Below are 18,149 nucleotides of genomic sequence, written 5' to 3' on the forward strand. Positions count from 1 at the left end.
CCGGCGGAGCGGGCGGCCCGGAACACTCGCCCGGGAATGAAGTTAGAGTTGGGCGAATTTATCTGGGATAGTAATGGCGGCAAGGTCCTTTCTTGCCTGGGACTCTGTGGCGTACCCGGTGTTACTAGTGAATTTGCCTTGCTAGACGATATGCCACTTGATACCGGAAGATAATGGCAAGTATACAACCCATCAAAGGCTACCGTAAATACGAGACTACTGAAAGCAGTCAAGGACATTAAACATCAAGGTTCAGGGGTGCAGCATGAGATCCGGTCATTCCGCGCCAGAACCACAGGACAGGGGAAGGATTATCGCTAAACTCATGCAGGTCTCAAAGTAAAATAAATGGTGGAGCTAAAAGTAAGCTTGTTTCGAATAAGCTCAGTCGATACCTACCCCACATCTATGACACTACCGTTCACCCTATCAGGGTTGTTTCCCCATCTCACTTATGGTTATGGCCATGCCTATATGATGGAGAAGAATACCTCTTGCCTAGCAGGACCACCCATGGCTTCTCGTTGTCTGGTTCAAGGATTGCGAGTGCACTTCCGATGGTAGTCCCTGGCGAACCAGACGAAGCAACCGAACATTCGTGCCTCGTGGAAAGTCTTTCCTGGTGTGTGGATTGTGTGTTGATAGGTGGAAATGGTCTGGAGAAAGATTGCGACGGGAATATATACTTCTGGTTCTCAGGGGCGAGAATGATCAATGGGTGAGAGGGTCTTATGGGAGACTGTTGTTCGGTATACTCCTGTCACTTCTTCTTCTTGTACACTGTTGGTCTCCTTCGTCTTCCTCTATGGCTCCAGGCCTCTCCCGCCAGAGGTTTATGTTGAATTTGTTTATTGATCTGGTTTATTTTACTCCCACTATCGTTAAGGGTACATCCTGCCGTGGTAGCTCCATCGCGGTGGTCTTCTGAGTGCATCGTTCATCCCAGGACAGATTTCACGAAACCCGCAGCTCCGAAACCAGAAAAAAAAGGAAATGAGCTCGCCCTCCGACCTCAGCAGCTGCGGCGACTGGTCCGTCGTCTACGATGGCGAAAACGACAAGACGAGAGACAAACTGTCCGACGACAGGCGCACGCTGGCCCGTACGCTGTCGATCCCCAAGTCGATGTGCATCCTATCTGACACCAAGACTGAGATCTCGACCGTGTCGGAGCTCGTCTCCCCCAAGCTGAAGCTGCCGCAACTCGGCACCAATACCGCAGAAAGGTTGTTCCCTGTCCGCTCGGTCGTTTCGTTTGATTCTACGCCCTCGTCTGCGTTGCAGACCCCTTCGTTGGATAAACTTGAGAGTCCTGTGTCGCCTTTCACGGATGCTTTTTGGACTGCGGCGTTGGCGGAAGAGAAGAACGCTGCTCCATCTCTGGGTGTTAGTGTGAAAGATCTCGCTGAGCAGCCGGCTGTCTCGAAGAGACCGGATCATCTTTCTCGCATGTATCAGCAAGGAAGCGAGCTTGGGAGCAGTTCTTCATCGTCGGCAAATGTTCCAGAGGTTAACCCTACGCCCCGGTCGTCCGAGTCCAAGACGCAAACTCTTAGCTACAGTCATTCCAGTGAGACACCTAGTCTTTCGGCGCACCCGCACAATGCTTTGCAAGAGAGGAAGGAGTCCATGGATGCCCAGAAACCGAGAACCAATATCTCCAACCTGTCCGATGACAAGTCAACAGCAATCCAGCAATTTGGAGCATTGCTTGTCGTTTCCAGATCCGATGATGATCTGCCAGTGCGAGTTGCGAGCGGCAACTCCGAGGACATAATGGGCTATTCCACTGGCCGGCTATTCGAAATGAAGACCTTCTGCAGTCTTATGACACCATCACACAAAGAGACATTCCTCGCCCATGCCAGGTTCGTTCTGGACACAGAGTACGATGTTGAACGGTCCGGTCCCGAGGTATTCCGGCTACGTATATCTGACTCGGACAACATGCCTCGGAACCTCTGGTGTACTATGCATACAACAAAAGAATATGCAAACCATGTCATTTGCGAACTCGAGCTCGATACTTGCAATTCTTGCGAACTCTCAGATGCCATCGGCGTCCAGGGTTGCAAAGAGCAGAGACCATCTATGCATGACTCTTCGGCCAGCAAGCCCCAGCAACCCAGAGGATCTCGAGACATTGTGACTAGCTACGCGCTAGACTCTACTGAAATCCTCAATTCTCTCCCACAGATTTTGCAGCAAATTGCAGGTGCCCAAACGTTGGAAGCGCTGGTGCAGCATACCGTCGCTACTTTACAGGGATTGACCCAATTCGACCGCACAACGATGTACCATCTTGATGGTGATCAAAATGGCATCATCGTTGCCGATGCAGTACGCGAGAACATCCAGAGCCAAGAGGCAACATTCATAGAGAATTTGAAGGATCTACACTGTCGACAACTAGTCCGCCTCTCATATAGCAAGACCAGAACTTCATCTGAACTGGTTTATTCCGAACCAGCGCAGAAAATAGGTCTGGACACGTCCCACTGCTATCTCCTGGGATCCTCCGTGCCCTCCAATTGTTCTACCATGACGCCTGTGAAAGCATGGCTCTCTATTCGCGTCAAGGTCTTTGGAAAGCTTTGGGGCTTTGTGTTATGTCAATCCTATGAAAACGCAAGACTCCACCCGCTCCTTCAAAAAGTGTTTTGGATTCTGGGAGAAGCCATCTCCAGCAACATCGAACGGCTTTCCTATACTCTACCTTTTCAACCACAAGAACAGAAGCCATCGCCCTCTGAAGCGAATTTCACACAAGACGTGCAGACTCCCTCGGTTGATCTCCTTGGACTCTTTGGGGCTAATTACGCTGCGGCATCCATTCTGTCAGAGATCAAGATCTTGGGTAAGCCTATTGACTCCCAAGAAGTGCTAGCCTTGCTCGAATATTTGAGAGCAAAGAACCTCGACACAGTGCTATGGTCCACGGATATCACAGCCGACTTCCAGGACCTCAGCTACCCGCCAGGCTTCCATCATTTGTCCGGCCTGCTGTATATACCACTGTCAGCCGACGGCCACGATTTTATTATTTTGTTTCGTGCTGATTTGGAAGAGAAGCGAGATGCCCCTGACCCCGGCGGAGGGCGAGATACTGTCAACAATCAGAGACGAGCGACAGGAACTCCCAGTCGACAGAACGAATGGTCAGCTGCGGAGTTTGGGAAGGCGTCGATGCTGTCTCTTCTGTACCGCACATTCACCGAGGTCTGGCAAGAGAAAGAGGCGACAATGCAAAACAACCAGCTCATGAGGCTTCTTTTAGCCAACTCCGCGCACGAATTCCGGACGCCGCTCAACGCCATCATCAACTACCTCGAAATCGCGCTTGACGGCGCACTGAACCAGGAGACGCGAGAGAACCTGTCCCGCTCGCACTCGGCTTCCAAGTCCCTGATCTACATTATCAACGACCTCCTCGACCTGACCAATGCCGAAAACGGACAAAAGCTGATCAAAGACGAGGTCTTCAACCTGGCTGATACCCTCTGCGAGGCTACCGACATTTTCTGGGAGGAGGCACGACAAAAGCATGTGGACCTACAGGTAGTGCAGCACTCGGCATTGCCCCCGGTCCTGGGAGACCAGAGACGCGTGCGCCAGGTGATTACCAATCTCATCAGCAATGCTATCCAGCACACTTCTGCTGGCGCTGTCACAATCGAGTCTTGTATCCCCTCTGATTGCTTGGAGCCGGGACACATTCTTATGGAGGTGGCCATCCACGATACTGGGGCGGGAATGTCTCAGGAGACCGTGGAGACGCTTTTCTGTGAATTGGAGCAGGTCTCGCACAAGGGCTATATGCAAAGTCCCAGACCCTATATGCAGCCATCAGACAGTGCGAGCTCAGAAACTGAAAGTGTCCTTGGGCTGGGGCTGGCATTGGTTGCAAGGATCGTGCGAAATATGAATGGACAGCTCAGTCTAAAGTCGGAGGAGGGAAAGGGGAGCTGCTTTAAGATCCGCCTTAAATTCCCTTTGCCCCCCGATGGCAACGATCAAGTTCCTGTCCATTCGACTTCGGCACCAAGCTCACAACCAAATGGTGAGACGGGCTCGGATGACCCTCCATCCAATGCTGCATCGTGTGATCAAGTACAGGGACAATCATACAGCAGCTCAGACATAAAATCACCCGTGGAGAATAATGGGATTACGTGCCGTTGTGGTGATCCTGCAGACTACGGGCCTGGTCAAGAAGATGCATCCGTGGAGATTGATGTTGGCTTGAAGACGGGAGAGTCGAAGAACATGGTACTTCCTGTATCTGGGACGCAAAGAGATGGAACTCCCAGCACAGAAAGAGTAAGTTTCTAAGAAATATCTACCCTGGCACCTTGTAAGCACTGACAAATGTCCCTCAAGCCAAAGCAACACACCTTTCCCAAACCACAGGATCGGTTCCAAACTCCATCTAAGGGTTCCAATGCTCATCCAACACATCAGGGCCTACCGGCTCCAACAACCCAAGAAAAAAAGGATCTAGACGAAGCAACGAAAGCTGCATTTCAATCTCCGACCACGGCCCAAACGAGGGGAAATGCACCACAAGATCCCAAGGAGAATGACAACAAGCCTCAAGAGTACAAGCTGCATATCCTAGTAGCCGAAGACGACCCAATCAACAGCACCATCATCAAGAAGCGCCTCGAAAAGCTCGGGCATTCGGTACGCTTGACGAGCAACGGCAAAGAATGCGCATCCGTCTACCGCGAAGACGCTCAGTCACTTGATGCGGTGCTGATGGACTTGCAAGTAAGTTTTTCTATTTATCAAATCATATATCTATACTACGCATCAGAGATCAAAGGCACAAACGGCAGAGTCTCAGCTAATTCTAATACTTCACGCACAGATGCCCATAGTCGATGGTATAGGATCCACCAAGATGATCCGCGAGTACGAGCAGGAGCAGTCGCTAGCAAAAGATGCATGTACTCCTGTCTTCGCAGTCTCTGCTTCTCTAGTCGAGAAGGACCGCCAGACGTATATTGACTCTGGATTTGACGGATGGATCATGAAGCCAATTGACTTCCAACGTGTTCATACGCTACTTGGAGGTGTCAAGTCCGATGCCATGCGCAGTGCTTGCTTGTACCAGCCCGGAATGTGGGAGCAGGGCGGCTGGTTTCAGCGGGGTGGTATTAATGGGGATGGCCTTGGGGGGTCCAGCTCTTGATGATTTCTTGCATGAGGTAAAATCCAGAACTTAGTGGTATTGTACCAGAGAAGCTTGGAGAGCTGAAGCGCGAGATCATGCGAAGCAAAGTCAAAAACCCTGAAATCCAGAATGAAAAAGCCATATCAAAATCATTCATCATATTTCCATGGTATCCAATGTACAGTAAGCCATATACACATACAAGCTCAATAATACTCCTTGAGCCCTGTAAAATCAGGAATCGAGTCCCCACACTTGAAAGCAGGCGAATATGCCTTCTTCGGCATAAACCCATTCTTCCACGCCGTGCGATAGCTCCACTGCGCCGCCGACTCAGTACGCCACGTCCAGTAGAACCAGCCCTGGGCAGTCTCGAACGCAGACATCTGCGCCTCCGCATAAGTCTGCAGGAACTTCTTGTAGTCGTCCGAGTAGTCGGCGAGGTCGGCATTGGCGTTGGCACAGCTACAGGATGGACCGTTGTCAGCGGTTGGACAATACGCAGTTGTGGATTTGGGGTCGTATGTCCCTTCCCAGCGCGTGCCGCGGCCTACGTTGTTGAGGTATTTGGTGCAGTCGGTGTCAGCTTGGGACCATTCACCGCAGATGGTAGGGCCCCATCTGAGAAGTGAAGTTAGCAAAAAGCACCGAGGAAGAGAAGAAATGCAGTGGGAGGGATGTGGACTATCAATACATACCCTTTGCTAGTGGTGTTGATCTCCTTGATCATCGGGTGCCAGCTGTTGCAGACAATGTCCACCTTGGCCGTGTGGTTCAGCACGATCTCGCCAGTATTGAAGATCGTGTATTGGTGCGTGTCCAGGTACATGTTATCCGGGTGATCCTTGAACATATGCTTCCACTTATCCAGGTTAAGGAACCCATCGTGGTGAACCAGAGTGGCATTGATGCCATTTTTGCGGACTAGCTTGGCTGCCTCGTCGGTCCAGTCCAGCACCTTTTCGACAGGCATCGACATCAGAAAGGGCTCGTTGGCCAGCCCGTAGATGGTCACGATATTCTTGTACCGGTCCTGCGCGAAGAACTTTGATAGTTGGTCGTGGACCTCGAGTGATCGCTTCCGGTTCAGGGCGCCGTCTGTTCCAATGATCCAGTTGATCTTCCCTTGATGACCGCTGTGATTCCACCCATTTTGGCTGCCGGGCACACCGTGGAGGTCGAGGTTCACTCGTAACCCGTATTTCCGACACCACTCGATGGCACGGAGGAGATAACGCCATGCAATCTTGGCCACGTATGGGTCACCATCGTAGGTTGTTACGGCCCAGTAGGAATACTGGATGCGAACGTGGTCCAGCCCGGCGTCCTTGATTTCGGCAAAATCACTTTCGGTGATGAAGCTCGAATAGTGCCTTTCAATCGTCCTCTTTGCGGAGTCTCCTAACTTCTCGCTCAGGGTCCATTCGTCGATAACATTGGACTGAGACGAGTAACGCTCGAACAATGACGGCGAAATGAACGGCTCAATTGACAGCCACCCGCCGACATTCACTCCGCGGATAGGCTGCGAGCCGTACGGGAAGGGCTCGTTCAGAGGGGGGACCTTGTCATTTGGTCGGGCCGAGTCGTCCCAGGTCGAGTTAATGCCCATCACCGACAGCCCACCCACCGTGTGACTGGTGTATGTGACATTGAAGCCCTCGGTGTCGTACCATGTGAAGGGGTCCAGGACAGTACCCTTTGCGTCAGCCTGGAGAGTGAATCGTCAGCATCTATCCGTGAGGTGGCTTGCTTCAAAATAAGCTTACAGGAATGCTGTCCCGACTGATCTCGTTGAGATTTGAATTGGCCGGTCCAGAGTCAGAGCTCGAGTCGGAATCCGAGCCCTTCTTCTTCGAGACCACCACGCCGACTGGGATGAATATGGCAAGCAACAGAATCACCGCGACTATCGCTCCAACCCAGAGCCGTTTCTTTCTTGACCAAGATGACCAGAATTTCCAAGCCGGCGGCCCAGTGCTGCCTTCGTCGGTCCCGTCCCAGCTCCCTTCTTTATACCAATGGTCTTCCATCGCCGGGCCTCCACCGCCACGATGTCGAATTCTCATATCGGGGCTTCGACCTTCCTCAAGATACGCGCCAGACACGACCCGAGCGCCAGATTTGTGCCGTGATCTCCCTTCAACCAGCTCACCACCAAGCGCACCTGCCGCTGCACCCTCAACGGCAGCGCGTTTGCGCTGGCGCCGGTCCTTGCGAGGAGAATCACGCGCACGAGGGTGCTCGCGACGATCTTCATCTTCGTGCTCAGACGCCAGTCGCGCCAGCGCATCTGCACTCAAAAGATGTGACGCACTGCTAGCAGACTCGGTGCTTTGGTGCTTCCGCGCCGCCGAAACAGCAGCAGCCGCCTCCAGGTCCTGTTCGCGGACTCTGTCTCGTTCTCGTTGTCGCTCTCGCTCACGACGTCTCTGCCGGCGCTCCTCCGCATCCACATCGCGCGATCGCTCACGCTCTTCATTCTCATCACCACGAGACCGATATCTCCTGTCGCGCAAATCCTTCACAGGACTCCCTTCATCGGCGTCCCCTCGACGCCGCCGATGCCCATCGCGATCGCGCTCCCGATCGCGCCTCTTAATCGGCGACGTCGCAGGCGACTCCTTAGCCTTGGAGCTCTCCCTGCGCCGCCCCTTAATCGGATCTGCATATCCCCGCTCTTCCTCGCGACGTCGGCGCCTCTCACGTCGTTCGCGCCGCCGTCTCTCCTCCTCGTAGAGGGCATCTTCGTCTTCCTCGTCCCGTTCCCCGTAGTCGTACGAATCGTAACCGGATTCGCCTTGCCCGAATTGGTACTTGCCGCTGCGGGCATTACTAGGGCTGGATGTCGTGCCTTCGTCGCCATCCTCGTACCGCCCGCGGATATACTCGCGCTCGCGTGTGCGTTTCCGGTCGCTGTGCCGGTCCCGGCTGTGGGATTGGCCCGGCATCCCAGTCCCCCACACTTTTAGGATCGGGGGTAATGGGCGGAGACTTTTCCCGCTGATCCGAAATATGCGACGTGATGGGAATGGCCGATCTGTTTCCTTGTTTGGGGATTCGAAGATGGGGGGGAAGATCGGTGTAGGGAGAATGAGTGGGGGGGAATGGAATGGCTCGGGGCTGCGCGCGTGGGCTGGCGAAACGTGTCTAGTGCCACGAGGATTGGAGATTCCACAAGCAGAGAGAATTGAGGTCGAGGTCCGCTGGGATTGCAAGTGCAAACCTGTACTTTGTCAATGCTGTGTTTTCCCCGAGGATCTTCCTGGTTTGTTTTGCTTTTCCCCCGCGCGAGTGAGACATCAACAATCCCAGCGCACACGAGCAGGGCTTGCGCACAGCTCATTGTATGCCCCGGTCTACGTGGGAATAGGTTGGGCAAGGAGTCTAGTTTACTTGTATATTTACTCCAATAAACCTTTTCTTATAATCAAGGGTATATATAAGGTTTGCATGTTGACAGTGGAGCTGTTGCGGAGCAACCACAACGGGAGATTCTGATAATCACCGATATGTAAATCAGACCTTGGGAGTATCTAGTAAACCCCATGTCCCTACGCACTCAATTTACATGGCACCCAGTACAGACATTAAGTACTATTCCACATGCTAGACACAGAATCCATGCTCCAGTTCACTCTAATCACAGGAAGAAACCGTCACGGCCATCAACGACTCAGGGTATGCAAACTGACAAAGGAAACACAGAAAAGAAAAAGAAAAGACAACGCACAGAGCTCCAAGAAAGCATGCCAAAGAGATGACTGGGTGGGCATGGTCGTGAAAGTGATCTGCACCACACTGCAATGAAAAGGGGAATCAGGAAATGGTAATGAACAAGAACACAAATCAAATTCTCGCTGAGCCCGGGGAATCTAGAAAAAGGAAAATGGGTTCAGTAGCCCTGCCCGTCCTGCAGGAATCAATGCGGAATAGAAAGCATGCAACAATGGTGATATGGCAGCCATTGGGGATCTCCCCAAGGATCTGCTAATGTCTGGCGGTTGTCGTGAAGCCATAGGAGTAGTATCAAGCTGGTGGTGGCACCCAGGCAAATAGACTGGACCAAGTCAGGAAGTTATCGAAAGGATACGAGTCACAATCCCCTGTGGGCACAACACTTGATAGTCCTCGCTGCTGAGCTGACCTGCCACGCAGAGACGGTGGAAATCACACACAATGGTCATATCGAGTAGGCTGGACGAACAGACATTATTGTTTGCCCAGTCACCCAACGATATCTCGGTGGCATCGGTCTTCTCCCTCAAGGAAGCTTTATTCAGCTGATGATCTGCCGAGCACCTTCTTTGCCTAGAACACCTGGCTCGGTGGGCTTGGGGCTGCGGTCGCGGCCCTTCTTGCGACTCAAAAACGATAGCATGCCACTGTTGGGTTTGCTCTTCTCGCCGCCACCTTCTAGTCCCTCCGCAGGAAGGGTGTAGCTGTGGTTGGCCAGCTCACTCCAGCTGCCGGATTCATCAAGTACCATTTGTACGCCGCCGCCTTTACTGGTTTGGCGTGTGGCTCCGCGAGGCCGGGGGTCGGGGGCAATGGTCGGTGGAAGGACGGGGCGGGTGGTGGAGAGCCGGAAGCACGAGTGGAAGGTGAAGGTGGTGGTGGAAGGGACGCATTGTCGTTCGGGTCGAGCGCTGAGCTGGTCGTAGCCAGGGTCTCATTTGGAAGTCTTCGAATGGATGGCTCACTACGCGGAGGCGAGTTTTTGACAGAGGATCCGGGTTGAGAAGGTCGTCGGGCGTGGGAGGCCGACCTAGCGATAGGAAGGCAGTCTTCCGGGTTCCTGGAACAAGCGTCAGAACGAGAAAACAAAGACTGGGAATGCTTCGACACTCAGACTTACGTCGCTGCAGCAATAGCCTCCGCAGCTTTGCCCTGGAAGTCAACGGTGGTGTAGTCGAACGGTTCAAACATGGTCTCGATCAAACGATGAAGCTCATCCTCTCGGATTTCCTTGGCGGTGGCATCTTCTCGCAGTTCGGCTCGAGGTTTTTGTCTGCGAGCTCTGGCTTCCAAGGGTGCTTCCTCCAGTAGCAGCTCTTCCAAGTCGTAAGTTGCGTCGAAGTTTGTCTTGTCGCTGGACGGCCGGAATACGGGTGGAATTTCTTTCCGCTCCAACGCCTCAAAGTCGATGTCCCCAAAGAAGATATGTGAAGTAAAGCTTTCGAAGCTGACCGCTCCAATTCGCCGGGTTCGGTCTTTCTCCATCAACGCTGCCAACGCCCGTAGGCACGGCACCGAGACGGCGGGGTTGGTGACGAAGTATTTCGGTTGGGTTTTTCGAATGTTTTCGCTCAAGGTATCCTGGCTGCGGCCTTCGAACGGTCGCTGATCAAAAAAATTAGAATGGACCCGACGTGGGGTGAGAGGGCCGCTTACCTTGCTGTAGATGCACTCATAGAAGGTGACGCCCAATGACCACCAGTCCACCTCATAATAGTAGCCGTTTCCTTCGTACACTTCGGGGGCGAGGTAGGCCAATGTCCCCGACTTGCTTGTCAGAGGCTTCCCGGGGCGGAAATCGGATGCCACATTCTAGACAACCACGGTTAGTTCTCCAAAAAGCAATCCAACCATCACCCAATTCACATACAAAATCAGCCAGGTGAACGTGGCCTTCCGAATCCAACAGTACATTGTCCGGCTTCAGATCGCGGTGAATGATACCCTGTGAGTGGATATACTTCAAGGCGCAACCCAGCTCAGCCATCCAAAACCGCACTGCCTCTTCTGTAAAACACTTTCGGGAGATATGAAATCGAAGATCACCACCGTTCATCAGGTCGACCACGATATAACTGGATTACTATCAGCAATTGGGCTTCCAACCAGGACTTGACGAGACTCACATGTATTCCATGTCCTGGAAACTATACCGTAAGTTACAGAGGAACGGGTGATTCAGGTGTTCCAGCATTCTGCGTTCACGAATGATGTTCCGTACACTCTCCGAGCGAACCACTGGGCTCAATGTCAGTAGCCGTTCCAGTCAAGTATTCAAAACGCAACACACCTTCTTCTTTCCGTATGTACTTGAGCGCAAATGTGAGACCGGTGTCTTTTTTTTCGACGATGCGAACCTTTCCAAATGCACCTTTGCCTACCACCCGTAGAAGGCGGAAGTGGTTGAGGTTGACTGGCAAGACGCATATTCGTCAGCTGTTGTCTTGACCAGCTCCGGGCCCAGGAAACCGCAAATTTCCTCCATCTTTTCGAATATCATAGTCGGGGCAACATACCAGCATCGTCGTACGCCACCTGTTTCCCTTGCGAGTTTCCCATGCTGGGGGAATCGAGCGCTGGCCGAAGGATTGGGTTTCGACTAGTAACTTCTCAGCAACATCCCACTTGTCCAGAGAACCGCGAGTGCGTCCGAAGCGATTGTGTCGAGCGACAGGAAGTCACAGAGAGGAAATTGGATTAAGAATCGAGTTCAAATCACGCAGTCCATGGGGAAATGGCGATTGTTCCGAGGGCAGAATCGCAAGGCGAGGGGTAAGGTGTTTCAGAGCGGGCGCAAGACGATCGGGGGACGTCCAGGTAGAAATGCACGACCAGACACCAAGACAATCGGAGACAGCCCGTCTAGAAGGCGACGGGGAAGAAAAAAGCAGTCTGAACTTCCGTCCAGCACTGAGGAAAAGGTGACCCGGGAGATCCCAGAGCGCGGCGTGGGGATTAAAAAGACGGCGGTTCAGCAACCCACGGGAGCCAAAAAGGTTGCAGAGGCACGGCAACTGGACTCAGATCCAACAGGCGATTCAGAAAATTTTCACTCAATAATTCTTTTTTTCTCTTCTGGGGGCTTTGAAGTGTCTCTTGAGGCGATCGTCAAAGAAAGGGGAAGAGAGCGGTCTGGCACACCGGCAATATACCCTGGGCCAATCACGCGTCCCACTGAGGAAGGGAGACGAAGACTCTTTTTACACCCTACGGTCCAGTCTACCTACTTCGACCCTTTCAGGCTAGCTCTGGTGGAGGCACTTGACAAGCGTTCTAACGGCGCGCCTGTACGAGGTCTGATCACCTTCTTGGGCCCCAAGGAACAAGAATCTCGAGATACCACTTGGGCATGCTGACCGTGTGGACCCACACAAGGAATGGGAGTGTGATACTGAGAAGTGGACAAGAGGGTCAACACTTGGAGGCCCGGCTTGGGGCGACTCGCAACACTCGCCATTGGATGTCTGGATTCTGCACTACATCCACATGGAAACCTGAAACGGTGGGGAGGCATTCTCAAGCAGATCGCTATTTGGACAAACGCCAAATGGGAGCATTGGATCCCGGCTCTTAGTTGCTTTGGTCTGAGATGCCAGGGCCTGTCAGAGCCGAGAAATGCTCAGAGATCGTCATTACTGGATATACAGTTTTCGATCCAGCCAACCAAGCCACATCATCTTGCAGTGACTTGTCCCCTTCGCCACGCGACTTCGTGGCCGCCACGTTGCCTGACCGCCCTAAGTCGCACAGAAATCCTGCAGAACATTCGACGGCGTCTGGTGGGGAGACAAATCTCGGCTTTCCCCCCCCCCCCCCCCCCTGCATATATTTTTTTTTTTTTGGGCATTTTCGTCCTAAACTCGCGGTGGCTGCAGCGGAATACATACCGCATAATTGCCAAGCCAAGATGTCTTGACCAGCTGACACTCACTAAGAATTTGCACTAAGTTTATAAACAGACTCATATAGGCTCCGCAATATGTGAGATCCCTGCAGACAAGGGCCATCAACTGGGCCCTGACAAAGAAAATGCGGCCTTGGTGAGACCGGTCGTTTCAAGTGGACGTCGGCTTTGCTGAAACCTTGGTGCCTCTTCTTGAATCAGGACTATCCAACACTCCCTGGATGACTGAGTCGCCACCTCGAATATACACTCAACTAATCTGGAACCGGTCTCGGCTGCATCAGACCATTCCCGCGCATGACTTGGCGGTCTAGTCTGACATCTAGTGGAATGAATATGCAACACGCCGGACTCCTGTCTCATGTCTCCTGGCACTGCACGTAAAATAAACGGCCCACTCTTCGGCACTGGCTGTGTGGACTCCACGCCTGGAATCCCAGTGACATGGAAATGCCTCTATTTCTTTTCTGCAAAAGGGATATTGCTCGGAAATCTTTTTCAATCCCCTATTGTCATGAGCCCTGGCATAAAACCATGACATCTATTGCCAACTTTGGTTTCTTCAAAACATAGCTCATGACTAGTCCGTCGAGTTTCTACTTCGCAATTAGCACCAATAGGTGTATGGGACGTGGAAGCTTGCGGTGATATCGGTACCATAGTGTTTTCATTCATGCTCCAATACAATCCTTCTCTGTATGACACCAGACCCTATATTTTGTGCAGTTCAAAACCAAGGGAAACGAGGACGTCGGTGGTCCGCAGTGTTTAATATATTCGGGCTAGGACAGTCACGGGACACCTGGACGTGCCTTCATTTCCATCACCATCCATTGTCTTTTCATCTCCCTCCTTGCCGTCCTTCCTGATTCCTGTCAATCAAATTCAAACATCAATTTCAGTGATCATGGAAAGGGACAACTCCGGCATTCTGCCACAAGACACCCAGCCACGGCCTGACTCTCAAGAGATCCAGTCCATGCTCATGCAACGTCCTCGCAGCTCTGGAATCAACATCTCAGGGTTCGCCTTCAAGCCTGTCCCTCGTCGGCAGGACTTTGCATTGCGAGGCTCCATCAAGCCGATCCCCCTCGCATCGGTATCATCGGACAGCAGTCAACCTGTAGGTATCTCAACAGAGAACAAGAACGATGATCAGCTGTCACCATCAATGGAACGGTAAGATGCCCTGCCATTGATGCAAACAGTTCATATAGCTAAAATCTTGTGGCCTTCTCGTCATAGCTGCTTTCGTTCCTATCTCGAGTCACAACAGAGCCCCCTCGAGAATCGTGGTTCAAGCAAACAGATATCAGTTCCAGAGCAACCAACCTCTGCAATGAATATGGAATCCACTCTCATCAATGAATGTGATACGCATCACGCGGCGAGTGCAAGCAATGATTTAGACAGGACCTCTCCTCAAGAACATGCTTCAGTACCCTCTCGCAGAGCAAGCAATATGATACCACCGGAGTTGAACGTAGCAGATGTCGAGATTCAGTCACCCGGGTCTACCGGTGTGAACTCCTGCCAACGACTGGACTCTGCGAAATCCAGACTTGTTACTCGCACTTTTTCCAAATCTAACCCAATCAGAAAGGCCCAAAGAATCGACTCAAACATCTCTCTTCGATCCTCTTCGCGGGTTCCTTCGGTGCCTACAAACGATGGATTGCGGGTCTCAAAGCGACGCTGTGACAACCGAAAGCATAAGGGTTCCGAGATGCAAACATTGATACCGAGCAACAAACCTGGTGTTCAGCTCACCGAAAATGATCTCTTTGAACTACTTATCGCCAGAATCAGACAACGCGAAGAAATTGAAGCCAGAGCTGCCGAAATTCAAGAACAAATCGAAAGCGAAAACTCCGAACTGCTAAAGGACAATCAAACATTGAGAGACCAGCTCGCTACCTGTAACACACAGCTGCGGAAGAAATCATCGGACGCAAAGGCTCATCGAACGCAAATGAAAAACTGGAAGGCGAGCCTGAGCAAATTCAAGCAAGTGGTCAATGAGCTGGGACAAGACTACGATGTCCTCAGAGAACGGATGAACACATTCAAAACCACCGCCACTTCTCTGGGGATGGAAAAGTCTGAAATCGAGCAGAGCATCGGTGAGATGAAAGTGCAGGTCTCCAAAGCAAAGGACCACTCAGGCAGCCAGCAAAAGAAAATAGTTGAATGCGAAGGCCGTATTGTCATCCTGGAGCAAGCATTATGCAAGTCGGAGGAAAGTGAGAAAGGCACCAGGATGCAACTCTCCGAAGAAAAGAGGCGGGTCTCGGTTCTGGAGTCGTACATTCAGAATTCTTCTCGAAATCAAACCAGACAGCTATCCCTTGTCTGGGATCACCAGCAAAATCTGATCGAGAAGCTCAACTCTGTATTTGAGCTAATCACTGGGTGCTCATCTGAGTCCCAAGATGCTATCATCTCGCAAATCAGCCCAGTACTAGACAGATGTGTCTCGTCGGTTCAAGCCTTGGATGAAAAATGTTCCGCCGAAAGAATGGAAGTCGAGCAGTTCACAGCCAGTACTCAAAGACTGGCGTCTCGGTAGGAATTTGACTCCTAGGCCATGTTGCATGAAGAAATGATCTAACAGCTGACTGCAGCATCGATTCCATCGCGGATCAGTTTTCGAAGATTGTGGAGAGAAGCTCTGAAACCAATCTCGAGGTATCCAAAAGTCTAAAGGAAGACCTGCAGTCAGTCGAACGCAGTCTTGGTCCTGAATCATCGTTCTTCAAACAACTTGTTGGCAGCGAAAAGGTGTACTCCGACATTCAAGAAAGGCTTTACATTATTCAACCTAGTCTTGATAGCCTTGATGCTTCTGTGAAGGCAATCTCAAACACCGGGCACAGCCTTCTTCATGGAATGAAAGGCTTGGAAGAAAGGTTGGCTGAGGCTCAAGTACCAGTGACAAACCCCATTCTGGAACTGGAATTGTCAAGCAAATTCGATGAAAATACTCAGCTACAGCTTCAGTTACAAGAGGTTTCTATCGAGCTCGAATCACTTCGCAAACAGTTTGGTGACAAGGAGGCTGCCAATGAAGATCTCCGCCTCTCCCTACAAGCAGCCGTCGACAGAGAACGAAAAGCTGATGATCGAAACACGGAGCTGGAAATCGAGAAGACGACCTTGCAACATGAACTTTTTTCAAACGAGCAACGCCTTCCGGAAGAACTAAGCAAAGCGAAAACTGCCTCACAAGAGGAGACAAGGGCTGATTATGAACAGAGGCTTCACATACTCGAAGAGAAAAATGCTGGTCTTGAAAAGGCTTCTCAGGCCCTTGCCGCAGGTCTTGCAGATGCCCAAGTGTCTTTGGTAAGCCCCGGCATTCCTCGAAAAGGAAACGCTGATACTGACAGACTGAAGACGAAAGCTCAAGGCCTGGCTGAGACTCAGCGGGAGGAAAAGGAAAATTTGGTGAGTTTGCCTCAAGATTTTATTCACTCCTGCTAAGAATAATAGCTTCAGGAAATGCACCAACAAATCCAAGACCTCCAAGTGGCTTTAGCACAATCCGCTGCCCAATCCGCTGCCCAGATTGAGGATCAAGCAAACGAGATACGACTCCATCAAGAATCAGCGACTGCTCTGCAGGCTGAGAAAGAGTCTCTCCTTGATGGGCTGCAACAATCAAGTGAGATGATTCGTGGACTGGAAGAAAGGCTGGGTTCGAAAACTGAAGTCGAAACACTCGAGGAAGTGGAGGAACTGCAATCGAAGATCACAGTCCTGGAATCAGTTATCTCCCAGAAAAGTGAAGAGCTGCGAGAAATGGGAAAAAGTCTAGCAGCGGCGAATTCAGCTATTTCGAATTTTGGAACAGGCAAGGAAAAGGCGAAAGCCGAGATACTTTCGCTCCTTCATCGAGTGCAAGAAGCGGAACGTTGGCAGACGACTATCCAACACACCTTGACCAAGCTGGCCGTCGTGGATTCAGACGAACCCTTTGAAGAAAGTTGGGGGAAATTCGAAATCATTTTGCAAGCTGCAATGGCCAAAAATGCCTTTAAGAACTCACCAAACACACCAGTTGCAAATTGCAATGATGTAACAGTGTGTCAAACTCCTGCACTGGCTTCAACACCAAAGCCTAGGGGCGGATCTCCTCAAGGCATGGTTCAAACTACCGAGCTCATCTATCGAACTCACAGTATACAGCCACGTACACTGTCTTCGCCAGCACCCGGTGACATCCTGCGATCAGTGATTGCCGACAGTCAACCTGACACCATTCCCAAGCCACAAGTTCCACCTGGCAATATTGTCCCATTCGCAACTGTTCAGCGCGAACTATCGCCGAACTATGCCTCGTCGCAGTACGACGATGCTACTGACTTTGCAATGCTTTTTATGTCAGGACCTGACGAGCTTGCTCCTTCGACCCCTTTGAATATCCCGAAGCATCCAATGAGTCAGATGAGTCCTGAAATGATGATGGATTCAGGTAGCAAACCGCGTGAACCTACACCCTCGAGCCAAAGGCTTGAATGTATGGCTGGTCAAGTCAATCGTGACAAGACACAGGCAGTTCAAAGCCAAAGCAATTCTTTGCCTCGTGGCACTGGAAGTCCTGAAACTCTGGGCACCAAACGCAAAGCAGTCAGTTTCAAGGGAGCGCGACACACAGCCGCAGCAGCGGTAAGTCGTCATTCATCATCACACTCAACTCAGCCAGACACAGAAATGGAGAAGGAGGATACAATCAAGAAGGCAAAGCGCACGCACAAGCGGACCTACAGTCGCATTCACCATTCGAGCGGAATGGCACAACAGATGTCCTTTCAAGCTAGCAGGGCTACCAGCGTTACCAGTCGCGAGATCTCAAGAAGTTCACAATACGGTTCCAACAAGGCCAAGAGTTCTGCGGTCTCGCAATCCAAGTCCGTGAGGGAGCAGCGCGAGGCATCGGGAGTTTTTGAGCGACGGCCCAGCCCTAAGGGACTGGCTGCTGGCAGCAGCAAGAGTCATGTAGACAATCGAACCAGTGGTACACGGGGTCGCGAGCGCCGTCGATCTCGAGGCACGTATGGCCTTGGGTCGGGGATGATTGATCCTGCTAACAGTCGATAGGTGAGCGGTACAGTGCCCGATTTAGCCAGGACGATTGAGTTTTCGGCAGATGTCTGAGTCGACGAATTCAGTTTTCCAGCCAGGGCTCTACTTATGATTTTGTGAGTGAAACGACGCTTGCTTGCCCGGCTATCCTTAGGAACAGCAGTGACATGGCCAGCAATATCTTTGACGGAGCTCTGCTGGCTGGCCAAGGAGTGCGAAGGGTGGAAACATCCGATAAAATGCAGA

General features: G+C 51.7%; 4 protein-coding genes across 4 annotated transcripts; 2 read left to right on the plus strand and 2 right to left on the minus strand.

Moving 5' to 3' along the window:
• Positions 1 to 993: 993 nt before the first annotated feature.
• Positions 994 to 5,194, plus strand: NUU61_003121 (GAF domain-containing hybrid sensor histidine kinase/response regulator; the record flags this gene model as incomplete). The annotated part of the gene is made up of 3 exons (XM_056653703.1): positions 994 to 4,269; positions 4,381 to 4,770; positions 4,871 to 5,194. The coding sequence occupies 3 exons, from the start codon at positions 994 to 996 to the stop codon at positions 5,192 to 5,194; spliced, it is 3,990 nt and encodes a 1,329-aa protein (XP_056514770.1).
• A 188-nt stretch (positions 5,195 to 5,382) lies between these two features.
• Positions 5,383 to 8,127, minus strand: exg2 (putative exo-beta-1,3-glucanase; the record flags this gene model as incomplete). The annotated part of the gene is made up of 3 exons (XM_056653704.1): positions 5,383 to 5,797; positions 5,875 to 6,887; positions 6,946 to 8,127. The coding sequence occupies 3 exons, from the start codon at positions 8,125 to 8,127 to the stop codon at positions 5,383 to 5,385; spliced, it is 2,610 nt and encodes an 869-aa protein (XP_056514771.1).
• A 1,328-nt stretch (positions 8,128 to 9,455) lies between these two features.
• On the minus strand, positions 9,456 to 11,473 carry NUU61_003123 (Serine/threonine-protein kinase 32B; the record flags this gene model as incomplete). The annotated part of the gene is made up of 8 exons (XM_056653705.1): positions 9,456 to 9,618; positions 9,663 to 9,974; positions 10,035 to 10,519; positions 10,571 to 10,726; positions 10,785 to 10,989; positions 11,041 to 11,152; positions 11,205 to 11,327; positions 11,431 to 11,473. 8 exons carry the CDS (start codon positions 11,471 to 11,473, stop codon positions 9,456 to 9,458), a joined length of 1,599 nt encoding a protein of 532 aa, XP_056514772.1.
• Positions 11,474 to 13,725: 2,252 nt separating this feature from the next.
• On the plus strand, positions 13,726 to 17,918 carry NUU61_003124 (uncharacterized protein; the record flags this gene model as incomplete). Its single annotated transcript, XM_056653706.1, has 5 exons — positions 13,726 to 13,997; positions 14,064 to 15,383; positions 15,443 to 16,163; positions 16,215 to 16,265; positions 16,311 to 17,918. 5 exons carry the CDS (start codon positions 13,726 to 13,728, stop codon positions 17,916 to 17,918), a joined length of 3,972 nt encoding a protein of 1,323 aa, XP_056514773.1.
• Between the last annotated feature and the right edge of the window lie 231 nt (positions 17,919 to 18,149).

The sequence above is a fragment of the Penicillium alfredii genome (assembly GCF_028826965.1).
Source record: "Penicillium alfredii strain IBT 34128 chromosome Unknown utg000004l_segment0_segment0, whole genome shotgun sequence".
Classification (NCBI taxonomy): Eukaryota; Fungi; Ascomycota; class Eurotiomycetes; order Eurotiales; family Aspergillaceae; genus Penicillium; species Penicillium alfredii.